The sequence below is a fragment of the Neofelis nebulosa genome, chromosome 11 (genome assembly GCF_028018385.1).
Source record: "Neofelis nebulosa isolate mNeoNeb1 chromosome 11, mNeoNeb1.pri, whole genome shotgun sequence".
Lineage (NCBI taxonomy): Eukaryota > Metazoa > Chordata > Mammalia > Carnivora > Felidae > Neofelis > Neofelis nebulosa.
The window spans coordinates 65,238,184-65,258,005 of NC_080792.1; the positions used below are offsets into that span (position 1 = coordinate 65,238,184).

The window sequence follows — 19,822 nt, forward strand, 5'->3', positions numbered from 1 at the left end:
CTATCTAGTCACCCAGAGCCAGTGGTCCTTGCCCTTTCTCATCTCATGGCTGCCTCCTTATGTTTTTCTAAGTTTCAACATAAATGTCACCTCCTCAGAGAGATCTTCCCTGACCACCCACTGCATACGTGTCCAACTCAGCTTCCTTAGGGCTTATCACAATTTATAACCCTGTTATTAATTGGATGCACTGGTTACACATACAGTCACACACACACACACACACACACACACACACACACACACACACACAGAGGAGGATAGGATGTAAGCTCCTTAAGAGCAGGGACACCAACTGCTTGGTTTATTATCTCCAGTCCCAAGCAAGGTGTGGAGCATACACAAGGGTTCAACAAGTATCTTCTAATGTCCAGCAGTCATTAAGCATTTTGTGAGGGCTCATGTCTCACATGCAGGTTTGACTCTAAGGCTGGTGTGCAAAGCAACAACAAGAGTCACGCCTCTGAAATTCCTTAGGGAGGTGCCAAGTTGGAAACTAACATGCCAGCTTATTTTCCTCCAGGGAGGGAATAGATCACTGTTTCTAAACCTGCACCCAGATAAGGCTTGAGTTTAGAGCCCAGGTGTAGGAAAAAATGATGGAACTGCAATTCAGTGAGGTCAAGTGAAGCTCAAAGGGGCCGCAGAGTCACTGTAGAGAAGGGCAGTGCTGTCTCCTCACTCATTTCTCTTTCAAAGTGCCATGGCTGAATTCCCAAGTTAAAGAACAAGCAAGGGGACTTCACAGTAGCATTGACCTGAACAATTACTGTATGCAGGCTCAGAGTAAAGGGCCTCTGGCTTGCACTACTCTGACAAACTTCCAGCAGGACGAAGCCCAAGGGATTACACAGCCTTTAGGGAGCCCAGCACAAGTAAGGCACCTCCATGGGAACTTTATTCATTGATCTAGCCATGGTCTGTAGGAAAGAGGTTACGGATCCCTCTTGTGGGGCACAGACTCCATGCTGTTAGGGTCATTCTCAGAGTCATCTTTGGGTCTTGGCACAGGCTGGAACTTGAGCAAGACAGGCGGGGTGAAGATGGACGTCTTCACAGGAGGGGATGGTGTCTCCTTGGTGTTGGGGGAGCCACTACAGGCCAAGGTCCTGTGCAGGAGATAGCCAACACATGTCCATGAGGTGGGATACCGGCACACAGAGCCATCAGAAGTACGCATGACAAAACTTAAGGCTGTGGGATGGCCTTCAATACATTTCTACTTCCAGAATGCTCTCCCATGGATGTTTTGTTCCACGCTGTTCATCACAGCAATGTTGGTGATTATGAAACCCTGGAAACAATCAAACATCCATCAAAGAATGGCTAAAGGAACCATGGACACCATGCAGCAGACCATTCTGCAGCTGTTTAAGTTCTGATGATGGCCCAGCCCTCGTGCATGGCCCCACAATTCTGTGAGGATCTGATGATGCCAACAATGCCTTGATTCTACATTTTGCATCATAACAACACTGCACAAGTGATTGCCGGCAACCCCTTCTCCATCACTCGGCAGTCAGTCACCTTCCTACTCTTCCATCCTACCAGGAGGTAGGACGATCTGATTGGATAGCTTATTGTTTCCACTTACACATAATTCATGAATCTACATAATCAGGTTTAACCATGTTCATAATTTTATGTCTGCATAATATTCCATAATTCTGTGAATGCACATTTAAGCTGTTTCCATCTTTTCTCCTTTTACACTGCCATAAACACTTTTGTACACAGTCGCTTTTTTCTTTCCCTTAATCATCTCCTTGAATTGAAACTGTCCCAGAATTGAAAATACCAGAGCAAAGAATATGAGAATGTCTATGGCTCCTGATGTTTTGATAAACTGCCTCTCAGACTAACCTTAAACTTTGGTGATCCAAAAAGACCAGAGAAAGAGAGAAGATAACCCACATAATATGAGGAAATATTTTGCAGATCCTACGTCTGATAACAGACTTGTGTCTTTGGCAGTCCCTCAAAATATATTTACCATATGACCCAGCAATTCCACTTTTAAGACTATACCAAAGAAGGGGTGCCTGGGTGGCTCAGCCAGTTAAACGTCTAACTCTTGATTTCGGCTCAGGTCATGACCTCACAGTTTTGTGAGTTCAAGCCCCACTTTGGACTCTACACGGAGCCTGCGTGAGACTCTCCCTCTCTCTGTGCCTCCACTGCTCACACTCTTATCTTTCTCAAAAATAAAAAAAATATTTATAAAGAGTGTGCCCAAGAAAACTGAAAACTATGTCCTCACAGAAACTTGCACAGAAATGTTCATAACAGTATTATTCATAAGAGCCAAAAATGGAAACAACCCAAATGCCCATCAACTGATGAACTGACAGATAAAATGTGGCATATCTACACAGTGGAATAATATTGTTCAACCATAAAAAAAAGTCAACCCATAGAATGTACACCACCAAAAAGGAACCCCAGTATAAACAATGGACTTTTGGGTGACGCTGAAGTGTCAATATAAGTTCATCAGTTGTTAATAAATGCACCACTCTGGTGGGGGATATTGACAATAAGGGAGGGTAGTCATGTGTGGGGGCAGGGGACATGGAGGAAACTTCTGTACCTTCCTCTCAATTTTGTTGTAAACCTAAAACTGCTCTAAAAAAATTAAGTCTTAAAAAGGAAATTTAAAAAGCAGGAAATTCAGAACTGACACATGCTAGAACATGGATGAACCTTGTAAACATTATGCTAAGTGAAAGCAGCCAGTCACCAGAGACCATGTTATTGTATGGTTTCATTTATATGAAATGTCCAGAATAGGCAAATCCACACAGAAATGTTAGTGGTTGCCTTGGGCTGGGGGAGAGAAGAACTGGGGGTGACAGCTTAGTGGTGCTAGAGTTTTTCTTTTTTTTTTTATTGTAGTAAAATATGCACAAAATTTACCATTTTAACCATTTCTATGTGTACCATCCAGTGGCATTATACACACTGACAGTGCTGTGGTGACCATCACCATTATCTATCTCCAGGACTTTTTCATCATCCCAAACAGAAACTGTACTAATTAAGCAACAACTCATCTCCTTCTCCCAGGCCCTGGTAACTTCTCACCTACTTTGTCTTTAGAATTCTGCCTACTCTAGATACTTCATGTAATGGGAACCAGACAATAACCTGTCCTTTTGTTCTGGCTTATCTCACTTATTTCAACATTCTATTATATGGATAGACCACATTTTGTTCATCTTGGGTACACCTGGCTTATTTTCTCCTTTTAGCCACTGTCAATACTGGAGCTATGAACACTCATATACAAGTATCTGTTTGAGTCTCCACTGCAATTCTTTCAGGCATATACCTACAAGTGGAATTACTGGGTCATATGGTAATTCTGTTTAGCGTTTTGAGGAACCACCATACCCTTTTTCCATGGTGGCTACACCCTTTTACATTCCCACCAGCCACACACTAGAGATTCCAATCTCTCCACATCCTCATCAACACTTGTCATTGTCTTTTTGAATTTATTTTATTTTTTAAAGTTTATTTATTTATTTATTTTGAGGGGGTGGAGGGGCAGAGAGAGAGAGAGAGAGAGGGAGAGAGAGAGGATGAATCGCAAGCAGGCTCCACACTGTCAGCACGGAGCCCAGCTCAGGGTTCAAATCCAAGAACCGTGAGATCATGACCTGAGCCGAAATCGAGAGTTGGAAGCTTAACCAACTGAGTCATCCAGGTGCCCCTTTTGTCTGTCTTTTTGATGGAAGTCGGTGAGAAGTAGTAGTTCACTGTGGTTTTCACTTGCATTTCCCTGATGTCTAATGATGTGGAGCATCTTTTCCTGTGTTTATTGGCCATGTTGTAGGTCTTTTTTTTTTTTTTTAATTTTTTTTTCAACGTTTTTTATTTATTTTTGGGACAGACAGAGACAGAGCATGAACGGGGGAGGGGCAGAGAGAGAGGGAGACACAGAATCGGAAACAGGCTCCAGGCTCTGAGCCATCAGCCCAGAGCCTGACGCGGGGCTCGAACTCACGGACCGCGAGATCGTGACCTGGCTGAAGTCGGACGCTTAACCGACTGCGCCACCCAGGCACCCCTGTTGTAGGTCTTCTTAGAAGAAATGTCTATTCAAGTCCTCTGCCCAATTTTTAGAATGGGATTTTGATGATTTACAAATATTTTCTCCTATGGGTTGTTTTTTCACTCTCTCCTATTTGGCATGATGGAAATGTTCTAAAATTGGATTATGGTGATGGTTTCACAAATGTGAACATACAAAAAGCCACTTAAGTTGACACTGTAACTGGGTGAATTTATATGATGCTATGTAAGTTATCTCAATAAAAGAATTTTTAGGAGTACCTGGGTGGCTGTCAGTTAAGCATCCGAACGTTGATTTAGGCTAAGGTCGTGATCTCAGAGTTTGTGGGTTCAAGCCCCACATTGGGCTCTAGGTTGATAGTGCGGAACCTGCTTGGGATTCTCTTTCTCACTCCCTCTCTCTCTCTCTCTCTGCCCCTCATCCACACTCTCTCCCTCAAAATAAAAAAACTTAAAAAAATTTTTTTAAATTTATTTAAGTATTTATTTGTGAGAGAGAACGTAAGCAAGGGAGGCAGAGAGGGGGTCAGAGGATCCAAAGCGGGCTCCATGTTGACAGTGGAGAGCCCAATGTGGTGCTTGAGTCCATGAACCATGAGGTCATGACCTGAGCCAGAGTCGGATGCTCAACCGAGCCACCCAGGAACCCCGCCCCCCCCCAAAAAAAGAATTTTTAAAAGAATTAAAACAGGGGTGCCTGGCTGGCTCTGTCGGTGGAGAATGCAACTCTTGATCTCCGGGTTGTGAGCTCAAGCCCCACATTGGGTGTAGAGATTATTTAAAAATAAAATCTTGGGGCGCCTGGGTGGCGCAGTCGGTTAAGCGTCCGACTTCAGCCAGGTCACGATCTCGCGGTCCGTGAGTTCGAGCCCCGCGTCAGGCTCTGGGCTGATGGCTCGGAGCCTGGAGCCTGTTTCCGATTCTGTGTCTCCCTCTCTCTCTGCCCCTCCCCCGTTCATGCTCTGTCTCTCTCTGTCCCAAAAAAAATAAATAAAAAATGTTGAAAAAAAAAAAAAATTAAAAAAAAAAAAAATAAAAATAAAATCTTTAAAAAAAAAAAAAAAAAAAAGAGAATAGGGGCACCTGGGTGGCTGAGTCGGTTAAACGCCCGACTTCGTCTCAGGTCATGATCTCATGGTCCGTGAGTTCGAGCCCCGCATTGGGCTCTGTGCTGACAGCTCAGAGCCTGGAGCCTGCTTCAGATTCTGTGTCTCCCTCTCTCTCTGCCCCTCCCCTGCTCTTGCTCTGTCTCTCTCTCAAAAATAAATAAAGATTTTAAAAAATCAAAAAAAAAAAAAAAAAGAATAAAGCCATTTTATATTATTTTCACAGCAAAAATGAGTCTCTGCCTACAGCCTCAATAGCACAGGATTCTCTACTTTGGGCTTTTTGACAGGTATATAACATACACGCTAGCAACCTTAATGTGTACATCTTTCATTACTAAGTATGCCAAAAATATTTTTAAAGGTTTGCTTACTCTTTGGGTGTCATCTTGGATAAACTTTCCATCAACTAAATTTAGAATCAGCTTTATAGAACTGTGTAGGTTTCTTACAAAAGAAGCCATCTGAATTCTCACTCATTGCTAGTGGGAACACACAATGCTATAGCTACACTGGTAGTTTCTTCAAAACTGAACATATTATCACCATGTGATCAGCAATCATGCTCCTTGGTGAAAGAGTTGAAAACTTATGTCTGTAAAAAACCTGCACATCTATGTGTATAGCAGCTTTACTCATAATTACCAGAATTTGGAATCAGTCTTTCGGTAGATGAATGGATAAATAAACCACAGTACATCCAGACAATAGAATGTTATTCAGTGCTAAAAAGAAAGGAGCTATCAAGCCATGAAAAGACATGGAGGAAATTTAAAAGTGAGTATTACTAAGTGAAAGAAGCCAATCTGGAAAGGCCACATACTGTAGGATTCCAAGTATATGACATTCCGGAAAAGGCAAAACTGTGGAGACAATAAAAAGATCAGTGGTTGTCAGGGGTTACGGGAGAGGGAGGGATGAATAGCTGGGGCACAGAGGATTTTGAGGACAATGAAACTATTCTGCATGATACTATAATGGTGGACACATGTCATTATACATTCGTCCAAACCCACAGAATGTACACCACCAAGAGTGAGCCCAAACATATGACTTCTGGGTAATAATGATGTGGCAAGGTAGGTTCATCAATTTAAGGTGGGGAATGTTGATAGTGGGGGTGCCTGTGTAGGGACAGGGGGTAGAGGGGAACTCTCAGTACTTTGTCAGTTTGCTGTGAATCTAAAACTCCTCTAAAAAACAGTATTTTTTTTTTTTTATGTCATCTGAAGCAATGAAGCGGTCAGTTTAAATATATACTTTGAATTAACTCTCCATGGAATGACATGGGAAATACTTAACAACACCCTAAGTGGAAAAAACAGGTGACTAAAAAACAAACCAACAACCATATTCAGTAAATCCCTGCTTTGCAAGACACATGTCTATAAACCTTAGGGCTGCCCACAGTTGACAGAATTGTTTCTAGTGGGTCTCTGAGCTGCTTGTTTCTGATTCTTGCCATTACAAACACTAGGAAGGGGGAGTGACTTTTCCAGCACCCTATTAGGGTCTTTTCATGAAATGCAAAGGACTATCATACAGAACGTTTTTCTGGCCCTCATGCACACTGCCATGATGCCATCAAGCCAGGCAAGCCAGGATGGTGTCAGAGGCATGCTTACCAGGGGTAGCCAGGGCAATGAAGCTGATGTGCACTGTTTCCAGCCAAGTACGAGAAATGGAAGCCTCCGGGGTTGAGGACCAAGGGGGTCAGATCAACCATGTGGCTGCAAGACAGAGCAGAGAGGGTAACATCAGCTCTGGGCTCCTCCCAGGCAGGCCCTTCCCAGCCTCATTGCACATGTCTATACACAGAGCAGACCCGAGCCTCGATTCCTTCCCTATTAAATGGGAATAACAACCCCTCAGGATTATTGTGAGGATTAACAAGGTAGGGAAGAAATGGCAACCGAGTGTTGGCACACAAGCTACCCAAAACACTCCTTTTTCATTTGCCCCAAGTTTAAATTCTACCTCTTTCGGTTCGATGACAGGCCAGCCCAGTTTAATTTCACTTCGGACCTTGTAACTTCCAACTTCTCCATCTGCGGTATAGAAACGAAATCTTAGGACAAGTTTGGGGGCCTCGCTGAGAAAAAAAAACACCTTATACAGGAACTAGGGGAAGTACGTGACTGTCCTTCATTTGACAAATACGTCAGGGTCATCCTCAGTGCCCACCTCGAGCTTGGTGTTAGGGTAACAGAGAATGTGATGGGGGCTGGGAACTGACAGAGGATGGGGGTCTGCCTGGAGTGAGAGTGCAGGATACGCGGAGATTAGCAGGGACAGGCAGATAGGAAGGCACACTGCAGAGGCACCTAGAGACTGGCAAGAACACCATCCATGAGGCGAGGCAGGTGTGGGGCTGGAGACATTGGGGGGCAGCCATGGTTCTCCACCTGTCCTTTGGGCACCCCAGAATTCTGCCCAGTGTTTTGGGGACTGCCTCACTCAGCTGAAGCACAGCAGGTAAAACTCTGTGCCTCCAACCCTTCAACAAGAGCAGACCCCTTTTCATCTGCTTTATCCGTTCCACCCAAGATAGTGCCTGCAGATAGAGTTCTGCCACTTAAAAACAAAGTGCTGAGAGCCACTGCTGTGGGCCAGGAGAACCACTGGGGTGGTTCTGAGCAAGGGGCAGAGGCTGCCCTTCCTGGGACCACATGAGTGGGGGATGTGCTCACTGACCGACTTGCTGGGCAGAGGAGGGAAGGGGCCAAAGACCCTAGGCATAGTGTAGACAGGGGGTGATGAGGCCACCATGGAGGCCACGGTAGTAGCAGTGGATGGAAGTGGTGGAGGTGGCAGCACGGTTGGTGGCAGGCATGGGGAGGTGGACCGGTCTTGCAAAAGGATGGGTTCTGGTTTCTTCAGTTTTGGCTTTCTTCTCTTCTTCTTGGCATCTGTGACAAAAGGGACCAGTGAGTGCCTACCCCACGGCCAGAACAGGATAGAGTGGGAGCCCAACAGTAGTATAGGGTCTTCACAAGCTTCCTCCCCCAAAAGGGACCACATGATAATGCCTAGAGCCACTGTTGACAGGCACCAACATGTACCATCTCATCAGCCCATAACTACCCCATGGGAAAAAGGTATTTTTGTCTCTCTCTTTTTTTTTTTTTTTTTTTTTTTCCAACGTTTTTTATTTTTATTTTTGGGACAGAGAGAGACTGAGCATGAACGGGGGAGGGGCAGAGAGAGAGGGAGACACAGAATCGGAAACAGGCTCCAGGCTCCGAGCCATCAGCCCAGAGCCTGACGCGGGGCTCGAACTCACAGACCGCGAGATCGTGACCTGGCTGAAGTCGGACGCTTAACCGACTGCGCCACCCAGGCGCCCCTGTCTCTCTTACAGGTACAACTGTAAGCTCCAAGTGTACAAGGCACAGGCAGGATCCATACCCCACTGTCTGACTCCAAGGCCAGAATTTCAGGGGAAGTGACAGAGTATCTCCACCAACGAGGGCTTGGCTTGCCCTAGGCAAGTCAGTCTGCCACCTATGCCCAAGCACTGTGGAAAGCTCCTGAGTCTGCCAGCACCTTCATGGGGTATCCAGGCTCTGGACAGTAAGCTCACCAACTACACCCAGCCCCAGGGCCATCCTAAGGGTGTGCAAAGGCTCCTTTTTCTGTAAGGAAACCCATATGTACAAGGTCTTACAGAGGTGGGCTCAGGGAGGGAATCTTTGAGAAGCAGGACCCTCAGGCCTACCCCCTCTCCTCTTTCTGTATTAGGTTTTCCTCCTATATTCAACAAGTCTGGCTATTTCTACTGTTCAGAGTTATAGGAAACCAGCAAAGTGGGTGTGAACAAGTGCCTCATACAACCCATTAGAACGGCTCATCTAGAATGATGATCACCACCACCAAAGAGCACTGACCCAGAGCTAAGAGCCTGAGCCTCAGAGCAACCCAAGCCTGAGTTCAATTCCAGATTCTACTACTTACTATGTGACATTGTTGTCACATAGTTGGCTACCCTCCCTGGCCTTCTATGTTCTCTTTCATAAAATGAGGATAAATAGGATCAACACTACCTTGGGAGACTATGGTAGGAGCTACATATGCCATGGGTTGGGATGAAATGGTGACATGGAGCACTCACACTTACCATCATGGAAAGTAGGACCCCCAGGTGAGCCAGGCTTCCTAACATAATGAAGCAAGCAGCTCCACCGCTAGGTAGTCTATCACTGAAGACAAATGCACTGAAAGAACTGAACCCAAATCTAATCAAGGCTTTAGAACGACTGTCCAAGACATACAGGCAGAATGGGCTGCCTGGGTGGCACAGTCGGTTAAGAGTCGGACTCTTGATCTCAGCTCAGGTCATATCTCACAGTTTGTGAGTTCAAGCCCCGCATTGGGCTCTGTGCTGACAGCAGGGAGCCCGCTTAGGAGTCTGTCTCTCCTTCTCTCTGCCCCTTCCCTGCTTGTGTGCACTGTTTCTGTCTCAAAATAAATAAACTTAAACACACAGACACACACACACACACACACACACACACAGACACACAGACACACACACACACACACACACACAGGCAGAGGGGAATAAAACAAACAACACCAATGAGCCATAACAACAGATATAAACCCATTAAGTGGATTACCCCAAAGGACAACACAGTTCTTCAAGTTGATGGCAGGGGGGACAAAAGTGAGGGCATCCCATCTCAAGAGGTTTCAACAGATGTGGCCACTATACTCATTTGCCATCCCTGTGTGGTCATTAAAGTGGCCCCTTCCATTTCACTCTCACAAATGTCCTAATGTGGACACAAAGTATATAGCCATCCTAGTAATGGAAAGTCAGAGGCTGAACACCAAACTAAGTATCAGCTAATATTATGGAACTGTTGTCAATTATGTCCGGGGTAACACTGTGATTACAAAATATCTTTTTAAAAAAAATTTTAGGGGCGCCTGGGTGGCGCAGTCGGTTAGGCGTCCGACTTCAGCCAGGTCACGATCTTGCGGTCTGTGAGTTCGAGCCCCGCGTCGGGCTCTGGGCTGATGGCTCGGAGCCTGGAGCCTGTTTCCGATTCTGTGTCTCCCTCTTTCTCTGCCCCTCCCCCGTTCATGCTCTGTCTCTCTCTGTCCCAAAAATAAATAAAAAACGTTGAAAAAAAAATTAAAAAAAAAAATTTTTAAATGTTTACTCATTTTTGAGAGACAGAGCATGAGCAGGGGAGGGGCAGAGAGAGAGGGAGACACACAATCCAGAGCAGGCTCCAGGCTCTGAGCTGTCAGCACAGAGCCTGACTTGGGGCTCAATCCCACGAGCTATGACATCATGACCTGGGCGGAAGACACACTCAACTGAGCCACCCAGGCGCCCCACAAAATGTCTTTTTTTTAATATCTAAAAAAGCATTCTAAAGTATTGAAGAATACAATGATGTCTGAGATTTCCCCTAAAATGCTCCAGAAAAAGAAAAGGGGGGATGAAGCAAGCATGGCAAGATGGGGATAATTGCAGAAGCTGAAGGGAGACCAGTATCTGAGTGTTCACTGTAGTCTCCAGTTTTGTTTATGTTCGTTTGCATAATAAAGACTCAAAAAATAAACACCAAACAATCGAAAACGTACCAAGCACAGGATCAGGGATCAGGGATCCTAAGTCAGGTGTGCTGGCAGAGATTGACCCTCACCCTGGGAGTATAGGTGCACGCGGTGGATGCTCCTCTTCAGCTGTTCCAGGCGCTGGTGCATTTCCAGGGCACCCATGCTGTTGCAACAATTCAGCTCCCCCTGGACTGCACAGAAAAACTTCGCCTACAAGGGGAGAGGCAGGGCAGTAAGAAGCGGGAGAGGTGACACAGCTGCCTACAGCACTCCCCACGCTGGGCCTCCTGGGCCTCCTGGGCCTCCTGGAAGACCCTACCCTGCAGCTTCACCTACGCCCGACGGCCCTCCCCACACCCGCTCCAAACCTCCAGTCCTCAGAGCTCCGCCCCATCCCCCGAAGCCCCGCCGGCAGACTCGCACCCAGAGGAAGGAGAGGAGCCCGCGCCCCTCGTACTCGGCCAGCTTGCCCTTGCGCACCACCCTCTCGGCCAGCGCGGGGTTGCGGTCGATGCTGCGAAAGAGGCGGCGCAGCGCGCGCTCCGTGTAGGTGGCCGCCTGCCTCTCGAAGTCCTCCTCGGAGATGAGCTGGCAGAAGGTCACGCTCTGGGAGAACTCGCTGTCGAACTCGTCAAGGACCTCCATCCGAGAGGGGCTGCGGGCTGGCTCGGGTGGCCTGGGGGCGGGGCCACCGAGGCTCCAGGCGCGCCGACTCCCACCCGCCTCGGGCCAGGAGAGAGGGGCAGCTCCCGAGGGCCCGGGATCGGTGGCCGAGGGCGGGCCGGGGCCAGTAAGGGGCGGGGGCCGCCGGGACCCACCTGCTCTCTTTCCCACAGCCGCCGAGCCAACGCAGCCTCTCTCCGCGAGCCGCAGCCACCGCCCCGACCGTTCTAGCCAATCCCCCTGGAGCTCTCTAGCAGGGGGCCAATCCGCGCGAGGGGGACGCACGTGACAATGCCCGCTGCTCTGGGCATGCGCTCTGGCGCCTTCGACGGGGCGAACACTCACGCGCGCGCGGCGGAACACTGGTCCTGATGGGGTCCCGCAAGACTTGATGAGGGAGCGGGCCATGGCACGCAGAGAACATGGTCCGCACCCAAACTCTTTTTTAGGCCCTCACTCCTCCTTGTTCCGGCAGCTCACCATCTCTCCTTGCGGTCTGTAGACAATACCCCAAGGACTTCACTCAGCCCCTGACTCATCTGCCCCAGACTTCACTCTTCCACTCCTGATTTACTCTCCAGTATCAAATCCACCCACCCTCCCCAGCTTCTATCTTCTCTCTTCCCCTGTATAACTCAATACTTTGTGTTACTTTGCTCAATACTTTATGTTGCCTCTTCAGCATCTAGCTGCTCCTTATGGGTTTAAGAAGGTCCTATCTTCATGGTACCATCTTGGACAATTTAGCTCACTCTGAGGTTCCAACTCAGGGCTGACTTAACTCACCCTAACTTATATCTCAGGCTCAGACCTTCCTTGAGTTCTAGAACCACATCCAAGTGTCCGATGGGGAAGTTTTGGGGGCATCTCATGATGCACACATAAGATTGGCATATAGGTTCTTCTCTCCCAACCCCAAACCTGCTTCTTTTCTCCTCTCCTACTTGGTCAGCGATGACACCACCATCCACCCCAACCACTAACAGGGGGGTGCACCCTGGATTGCTTCCTTCCTATTACCTCCACCGCCCTTCACCCCCAACAATCCATGGAGTGTACCTGATAAGTCTAGACAATTTTCACCTCCCACCACCAAGCCACCAACCCTCTAGGCTCTGCTGTCCCCAACATCGGGCCCTCACTTCCTCCTGCTTTGAGGTCAGAGAGCAAGATGGAAACAACCAAGGAGGAAAAATGTTCTAGCCTAGGAGGACAAATAGACTTAGATACACCTGGGTTCAAATCTTCATCCTGCTTCCTGACCCTGTGTAACTTAAAATGAGACTTTACTTTGAAATATGTAGTATGTGCCTTTTTATAAACAGCAGAAGCATCCTCTGAGGGGTAGAGTAGACCCCTAATTAATCTTCCCCCATGTTCTGCTAATAATACTTTACACTTTATGTACTTATTTGTATTTTTTTAAGTTGTATCAGTCCCCTCCTCTGTGCCAGGCACTGCCAAGAGAGATATAAAAAGGGATATTGTCCCTGCCCTCAGGGTCTAATGAGGACTTCAGCCACAAGGAGAAATTTCAATCTAACATACTCTGCTGGAGGAATATTGGATGTTGTGGAGCCCAGGAAAGGCTTCCCCTAGGACGGAACATTTGAGCAGAACCCTGAGTTCACAAACATCCCCCAGCAAGGGCGAGAGACAGATGTATGAGAGTCTCCAGGCAGTGGGCACAGAATCTACACAGAAGGATGGCCACTTCCAAGCATGCATGCCCGGGCTTCTACCCTCAGGGTGGGGTGAAGCTGGCATCTTGATGTGCTCAGCCAGGAGTGAGGGGTATTCCCAAAGGCCCATCTGGAAACCTGGTCCTCCTCTTAAAGGAGACAGGCTTGAATAACTGTCACTGGGCACAGAAAAGCCTTTTGCATTGTGTCAGGTCCTGATGGTGGAGCCGGCCCTGCAAGGATGCCTGGGGCCTGGCTCTTTGACAATCCCTTTAATTGTAGCTGTTAGGATGGGCATGCCAGGCATCTCTTGGTCCCCTCTGCAGTCTCAGGGCAGCACACCTCCCTGTAAGAAAACAAGCTGACATGGTTGATGGGCATCACCTGTGGTCTGTATATCCCAAGTCCACCCACCCAGCCCAGATAGTGCTGCTCCTAAGATCCCAGGACAATGTTCTCTCCAGAGCCTGACCCTCCCCAAGCCCTCAGGGAGGCCTGGGTGCAGTTCATCTGCACATGGTCAAGGTTGAGCTGGGTCTGAGCCAGACCCTGGGATACCCTTCATGCAATACAGTGAATCTTCATTTCTCCACAAAGCCCTGACCAAACCTGGAGTCCCCAGTCTTACCCAGGGAGTTGGTGTGGAAAGATCCTCTTCAAACCAGAGTTTTTCTGATCCCAGGGCCTCTGCCCCTGCTCCTGTCCAGCAATATCCCAGAAGGAGAATTTGTGGGATGATCCCCCAGTTCTGCACTCACCTAATCCTCTGATGGAGGGTCCAGCCCAGTTCCACACCTGCTCCTGCTAGGAAGTGGAGCGAGGCAGCAAAACTCCCTCCCCTCAGACACTGTGGGTGGTGGGTTGGGCCTGACCGATGCCCTTTCATCATTGCACTGCTTCCCAGTGGCCCACAGTAGTGCAACAGGGAAAGAGTGTCAGGCAGGCCTGCCAGCGCCTCTCCTGGTGGTGGTCGGTGAGGATCTGAGATCTGGAATGCAGGCCCACTGGGGTGGGGCCCTGAGGCCTGGGGGAAGGGTGCCCTCTGACCCTAGAGGCCCAGGCCTGGCCAGGATCTCAAGTTTCCATGGAGAAGGGAGTGAGCTGGGGAGGGAGGTGGGGGGAGGGGAGGGCCTGCAGGCCCAAGGGGCCCGGCCTGAGGAGGGTTGTGGTGTGGGGAAGGGGGGGGGTCCCCAAGGCTGGTCCCAGATGCTTTGACAATATCATTGCACTGCTTCTCAGAGCACAGTAGTGCAACCTCGTCAGAGCAGCTGGGGCCAGCAGGGGAGACCCGCATGGTCCCCAGTAAGTGCAGAGCGGGAAGCTCAACCGTGGGTGGGTGGGGCTAGAATCCCTGTTCAAGACCACAGGGAGGGGAAGAGGATTTCAACAGGGCTGCTGTCCTGGAGATAGTCAGAAGGTCTGGGACTTTCCCCAGGCACTCTCCACACTGCGGTGCGGGAGAAACCCCAGACTGAGGGGTAGCTCCAACCCAGGAGCGGGAGAGGACGGGAGAGGGGTTAAACACACAAAGGAGAGGGGCCCGCGCTCCACCGCAGTCCGAAGCCCACTCGTGCACGGAGCGAGGGTGGGTACACCCCGACGACCCTACTCCCTCACTCGACCCAGGGCTGCAAGAGAAGGAGGGTGGCCCCATTCCGATCCACGCGCCCCTGTCGGCTTACGCCCCCATCCCTGGCCCCTAGTCCCCAACTCCGCTCCGTGTTCAGTCCTAAAGATTATCTGCCTGGAGGCCCAGAGCGAAGCAAAAGAACGAGGGGGGGCTTCCCGCCCTGCTGGAGTCCCCTGCGGAGAAGGCGCCAGGGATCCGGGCTGCGCCCCTCAGCACAGTCCCACCGGGTAGGGCCGCCCTGCCTGTGCTCTCCACCTCGGACCCTGCTACTCACGCGGCGGGACACACCTTTCGAACCAGGCCAGGACAGGACGCGGAAGGTTAGCAGGAGAAAGGTCTTAGCGGTTGTTCGCTCCCCTCGTACCCATCAGGGCGACCCCGCACCTCGTGGCGCCCTCTTGCTCACCGGCTCCATCTTTAACCCGCTGACAGTCGGCGGGGCCCGGCCCCCGGCTTCTTAGCATAACGCCGCGCTCATTGGCCGGAGCCAACGCGGGGCTTCTCTTCCCGCACGCCTATTGGCTAAAACCGGAGCGATTTCAAAATAGCCTCCGGGCCTGCATTGGCCGGGCGCAGGCCAAGTCCCAGGCTCGGTGGTTTTAACAATGAGTACTACAAACACTTTCTCCTCATTCATAACTTATCAAAAGGAATTTTACCCGCCTTTTCTCGGCTCCAGTCTCCGCGAGTTTAGGAGCAGCGCCCGCGAGAGCTCTTGGAAGTCTGGGGCGGGGGGGGGGGGGGGGGGGGGGGCGTCCGCGCAGCTGAGCTCGCTGGGAAGAGGGCTGCGATCCTAAGAATCCTGAAACCCTGAAACCTGTGTCTAGCCTGCTGTGGAGCCGAGCTGCTTCGTTTTGCGTGCTCACATCCCTCCCTGTGTCTCCCGGATTTGATATTCAGCTGCATTGGGTTTCCCGGCTGGGTAGCTCCCCTCCCCACCAAACCCCACCTAATCGTCCTGCTTGACCAGAACGGGGTTTGCCTGAAGCAAGCCGGTTAGGTCTGAGCTTCAGAGATCCGGTCCTGGAGCCCAGGGAGCCTTGTGGATCTGTGGGAGGTATGGGGAAGTGGGTGTCGACCTGGGTACATTTTGTAGATAAGCATTCATTAAGTGCCTAACCGAGGCTGATGACCCAAAAGGATATACATTGGCCCTCACACAGCTGCAGTGTGTGTGTGTGTGTGTGTAGGCGGGGCGATGCTTAGGCTACATTGCTTCTGTCCCTTCCCATACCGCCCCCGCCCCCCATTTTATTCTCAGTCCAATGGCTGAGAGTAAATGTTTTTGAGGCAGGCAGAGCTGGGTTTGAATCTTTACCAACTTGCTGCCTCCTCTGCAAAATTAAGATGATAATTGAGCCTGCTTCAGGGTTGTTGCCAGGACCAAATGAGATGCTGTGTAAATCCTTGGCCCAGCACCTGACAGTGTTCAATAAATGAGTGCTCTACTGCTACCGCAATTTAATTTTTGGTCTTGTCCTGCATACTGTCTGAAGCTATCTTATATGCTCCCACAGCTTCAGCCTTGGTTCCCCAAGGATTCCTATGTGCTGTGCACTGTTTGATTCTGCTATTAATCTAGTTGTACTCCAATCCTGTCACAGGTCAGGTGAGTGATGGGAGAGGAGGTTAAACTTGTAGACAGTGTTTGAGAGGTTTGGCAGTGGAGGGCTCAGGAGCTCTGTGTTTGACCAGAGCAGGAGCTCATGGGTTGGGAGGGTGGAGAAGTAATGGCTCAGCACCTACATGTGACCCACCTCCCCTCAAGTCTCACAATTGGCTAGAGCTATTCTCCCACCCCCATAACGCCAACAGATTTCTCACCTGCAGTGTGCTCTGCCCACATTCCTCCAAGCCTCTTCCAACCAGTTGCCACTCCCAGCATCTCCTTGGGCTCTTGTATTTTCATTCAGGAAAAGTGTCACTCTCTACCCTCAGCAGCTCCCTTAAACCCCTCCCCTCCTATATAAACAGCCACACCTGGGCCAAGTTTAGCAAATCCAGGAAGCCTGTAGTCTCCACCATAACCTCTAGAGGTCACTTACACACCAGCAAAACTAACTGTTCCCTTCATTAGGGCCCTCCTATTTATTGTTCCTGCCTTTAAGTTGCAATGTTTTGCTTGCCCAAATTGTGACTGTCCTTCCAGGAAGCCTTCTCAGATATCTGCAGGTAGCAGTTCTTTGTGGTTACTTTCCCTTGCAATATCTTTTGAAGTTCTGTAATCTCCTTGGGACCCTGGAAGGTTGTAATGGGGGCTAGAGATGCCCACATACCCAGGCAGGCCAGGGTGTGAGGGGTGCCATTTGCACCAAGAGTGAGGGAACTTGTGATGTTAATTTCCAACAGATGGGCAGTCTTGGCTTGGTGCTGAATCGAAGACAAATGTCAAGACTGCCACAAATGCTAGAGGAGACGTGCCAGGAGAACAGGGACCCACCTCAAAGGATGAGGGCGCTGGAGAACTTGTGCTTCATTCTAGCTGGCAGGCAGTGGGCCTACTGTTCATCCTGCTGAGGCCCTGGCCCTGGTCATAGCCCTTAACAGAAGATTGATGAAGCTCAGGGGCTAGGAAACTGGGGTCACTTGCTATTAGAGCATCTAAGGATAGAGAAGGGTGTTGTGATGGCCCAGGGCAGTGCTGGAGTACATGAAAGAGCATCAAGGTTTGGACAGGTTTAGCTGTCATTCCATGCTGGAGACAAGGGGTTTTGCACTAAGGAAGAGATAGTGAACCAGTCAGGGAAGCTGGGTACCTCCTGGCCACCCCAAGGCTCACAGCAAAACACAATCACAGACTAACATTCTTTAATCACAAAGGCACTTGAAAACCCCTACAAACCCAAAGTCTCCACCAAGAGTGGTCCTGTAGATGCCCCACCCTTCTGCCCTCCATCCACCCATCCATGGCACTCAGAGTTCATCGTGACCTGCAGAGGAATCCACACTGGGTTTGATGAAGATGCCTTCCATGGCCTTCCACGTATTGTGTGTATTGGCACTGGACATACCATGCACTTCGTGCTGCCCACGGATGGGGCTCCCGTATTGCTCCCCGGTAACCGACAGGAACACGGAGGTGCCCACGTGCTGGAAGCGCACGGCAGCCTCTCGCTCCCAGTGCTGCCCTGAGCAGCGCACCGTCCACAGGTCCAGGTCGTCACCCTCACCGTCTTCCCCAAAGGCGCTCACCTCCTATGGGTGCAGGGGGCAGATGGACAGTGTTCACCACAGAAGGCACAGAGTCCCCTGTGGTCATTTGTCTGGCACCAACCTCACACCCAGAACACTGGGCCTTGGGTCCTTCCCTGTACCTTTCTGAGCTTAGCTTCCATAGCTGCAAAATGGGACACTACAACCGCCACTCCCAGCACCCAGTAGGCTCTCCCCAGCAAGGGCTTTTCAAATACACGTCCACCCTACCCCATCTGTCTGCACAGTGATCACAGGCCCCCGCATAGCTAAAGCCTCCTCCTCTCTCCATGTTGCCCTTCCTAACCTCTCTGAGACTCACTCAACATGATGTCCAACAACCCCTCACTCAATTTCATACTTTTTCTTTTGACAAGTCCCCTAAGCACTCAGTCCCTAACCCCACAAACCCCTCCCACCCCAACTCCACCCCTCTACCTCTCCCTCCCCAAGTTCCAGTGAACTCCATTGGAGCACAAGCTCTTCCCCAGGCCTGCAAAGCCGCTAGTCTCTCCTCTGTGGCCTAGAGGACTCCTACTCATCCTTCCTGACCCAGCCTGAGTTCCTCATCCCCTGCTGGGTTTCATGTTCCCCACCCCAAAGACCTTATGGATCCTCTTCCTGGGTCCAACTCACCCCCAGGAGAATAAGTTATCCAGCCTGATCTCTCTTCCTGTCAGTCGCCGGCAGAGGTAGTGCTCAGGCTCAGAGTCACTGAGAGGAGTCTAGATTCTGTCCCTGCACCCCCCCCCCCCCCCCCGCAACACAAGTAACCTCTCCCGGCCGGCCACTCACCTGGTTATTGGACAGCGGCGACGGAAAGTGGTGCGTGTGTAGGTTCTTACCGGTGAGCACGTGCGTGAGCCGAACCGCCTGCCCGCAGCGCACCGGGGACCCACGCGGGCACCCGCCCTCCGAGCCGCCACGGATCCGCCAGTAGCTATTGGCGTCGTCAGACGCCTCCACGCCAGTCACCGACTGTTGGCCGCTGCCTGTGGGGCGACACCCCACCCCACCGCGAGGTTGCGGTCAACCTCTGAACTCCCTATACTTGACTCGGACACCATAAACTTTCCCAACAACCTCAACCCTGGGACCCCAAGGGCTCACTCCCAGCCCCAATCCCTGGCCCTTGGTCTCTGGCTGAACTCTCAAGTCCCTTAGCCTGCAGCTCCTGGACGACCCTCCTCGCTCCCAATATCCCAACGACCCCCTTAAAACCGCCGGTCCTTGTCCCCCTGGGCCCCCCAGCAACTTCAGGCGGCCAGTGAGGCTCCCTGGTGACACCCAGACCAATGGCTCTGCAGACTTCCCACGACCACCCAGCCTTCAGACTCCCAGCCCCGGGCTCCGCCCCCTGACGATGCCCCATTCACGGGCCTCTGCGCACCGGATCCGTATTTGATATCGTGCGAGTGCAGCCGCACCCTGTGCTGCGTGTTGAACAGCTTCAGCACCGACCCGCAGGTCACGAGCCCCGCGCCGGTCTTGGCGGCACCGCTGCCTGGCACCAAGAGAGTCAGCAGCAGCCCTACAAGCGCCGGTCCGGCAGCTCGGCCGCGGCCCGCGCTCCACATCGCCCCGGCCGAGCTCCGGCAGCTCGGGCCCATGGGACGCTTCCGTCTCCGCCATCGGCCAATGACAGAGGCACTGGAGGCAGCCAATCGCCAGCCAGCACGGCTCTCCGCCTGCACTGCCATTGGGTCGGCATGGAAGGGACTCGCCCCTAGCTTTCCAGAGAGGCAACTGGGGAGGGGGCTGGAGACACGAGGAGGGTTTTGATTGGTCCACGCTTCCGAGGACCCACCAATGAATGATGCCTAGGGAAGGCTGGTGCGGCGCCAAGTGGTAGGAGAGAAGCTGCGGAGTCGTGCTGTAGGTGAGGGCGCCCCCCCCCC

The 19,822-nt window shown here is 50.8% G+C and overlaps 2 protein-coding genes across 4 annotated transcripts; both read right to left on the minus strand.

Moving 5' to 3' along the window:
* Positions 1–876: 876 nt before the first annotated feature.
* LOC131490474 (uncharacterized) lies at positions 877–11,935 on the minus strand. Of its 3 annotated transcripts, none has more exons than XM_058692858.1 (6): positions 11,238–11,843; positions 10,844–10,967; positions 7,878–8,092; positions 7,161–7,231; positions 6,809–6,913; positions 877–1,109 (listed from the first exon to the last, which is right to left on the minus strand). In XM_058692858.1, the coding sequence occupies exons 1-6, from the start codon at positions 11,826–11,828 to the stop codon at positions 935–937; spliced, it is 1,281 nt and encodes a 426-aa protein (XP_058548841.1). In that variant the 5' UTR covers positions 11,829–11,843; the 3' UTR covers positions 877–934. The 3 variants fall into 3 exon arrangements, with proteins under 3 accessions (XP_058548841.1, XP_058548840.1, XP_058548842.1); XM_058692857.1 differs by having other exon boundaries at positions 11,181–11,843; XM_058692859.1 differs by lacking the exon at positions 877–1,109 and adding an exon at positions 1,121–1,294 and having other exon boundaries at positions 11,181–11,935.
* Positions 11,936–17,523: 5,588 nt separating this feature from the next.
* On the minus strand, positions 17,524–19,573 carry SDF2L1 (stromal cell derived factor 2 like 1). The gene is made up of 3 exons (XM_058692874.1): positions 19,315–19,573; positions 18,720–18,916; positions 17,524–17,927 (listed from the first exon to the last, which is right to left on the minus strand). Exons 1-3 carry the CDS (start codon positions 19,532–19,534, stop codon positions 17,646–17,648), a joined length of 699 nt encoding a protein of 232 aa, XP_058548857.1. The 5' UTR covers positions 19,535–19,573; the 3' UTR covers positions 17,524–17,645.
* Positions 19,574–19,822: the final 249 nt, after the last annotated feature.

Coding starts and splice junctions, on each gene's coding strand:
- SDF2L1 (XM_058692874.1), bottom strand. CDS start 19,534: ATGGGCCCGAGCTGCCGGAGCTCGGCCGGGGCGATGTGGAGCGCGGGC. Junction 18,917..19,314: donor CGATATCAAATACGGATCCG/GTGCGCAGAGGC, acceptor GTCGCCCCACAG/GCAGCGGCCAACAGTCGGTG. Junction 17,928..18,719: donor CGCCGCTGTCCAATAACCAG/GTGAGTGGCCGG, acceptor CTGCACCCATAG/GAGGTGAGCGCCTTTGGGGA.
- LOC131490474 (XM_058692857.1), bottom strand. CDS start 11,828: ATGGCCCGCTCCCTCATCAAGTCTTGCGGGACCCCATCAGGACCAGTG. Junction 7,232..7,877: donor CTCCTCTGCCCAGCAAGTCG/GTCAGTGAGCAC, acceptor TCTATACCGCAG/ATGGAGAAGTTGGAAGTTAC. Junction 6,914..7,160: donor CTGTCATCGAACCGAAAGAG/GTAGAATTTAAA, acceptor TCTGTCTTGCAG/CCACATGGTTGATCTGACCC.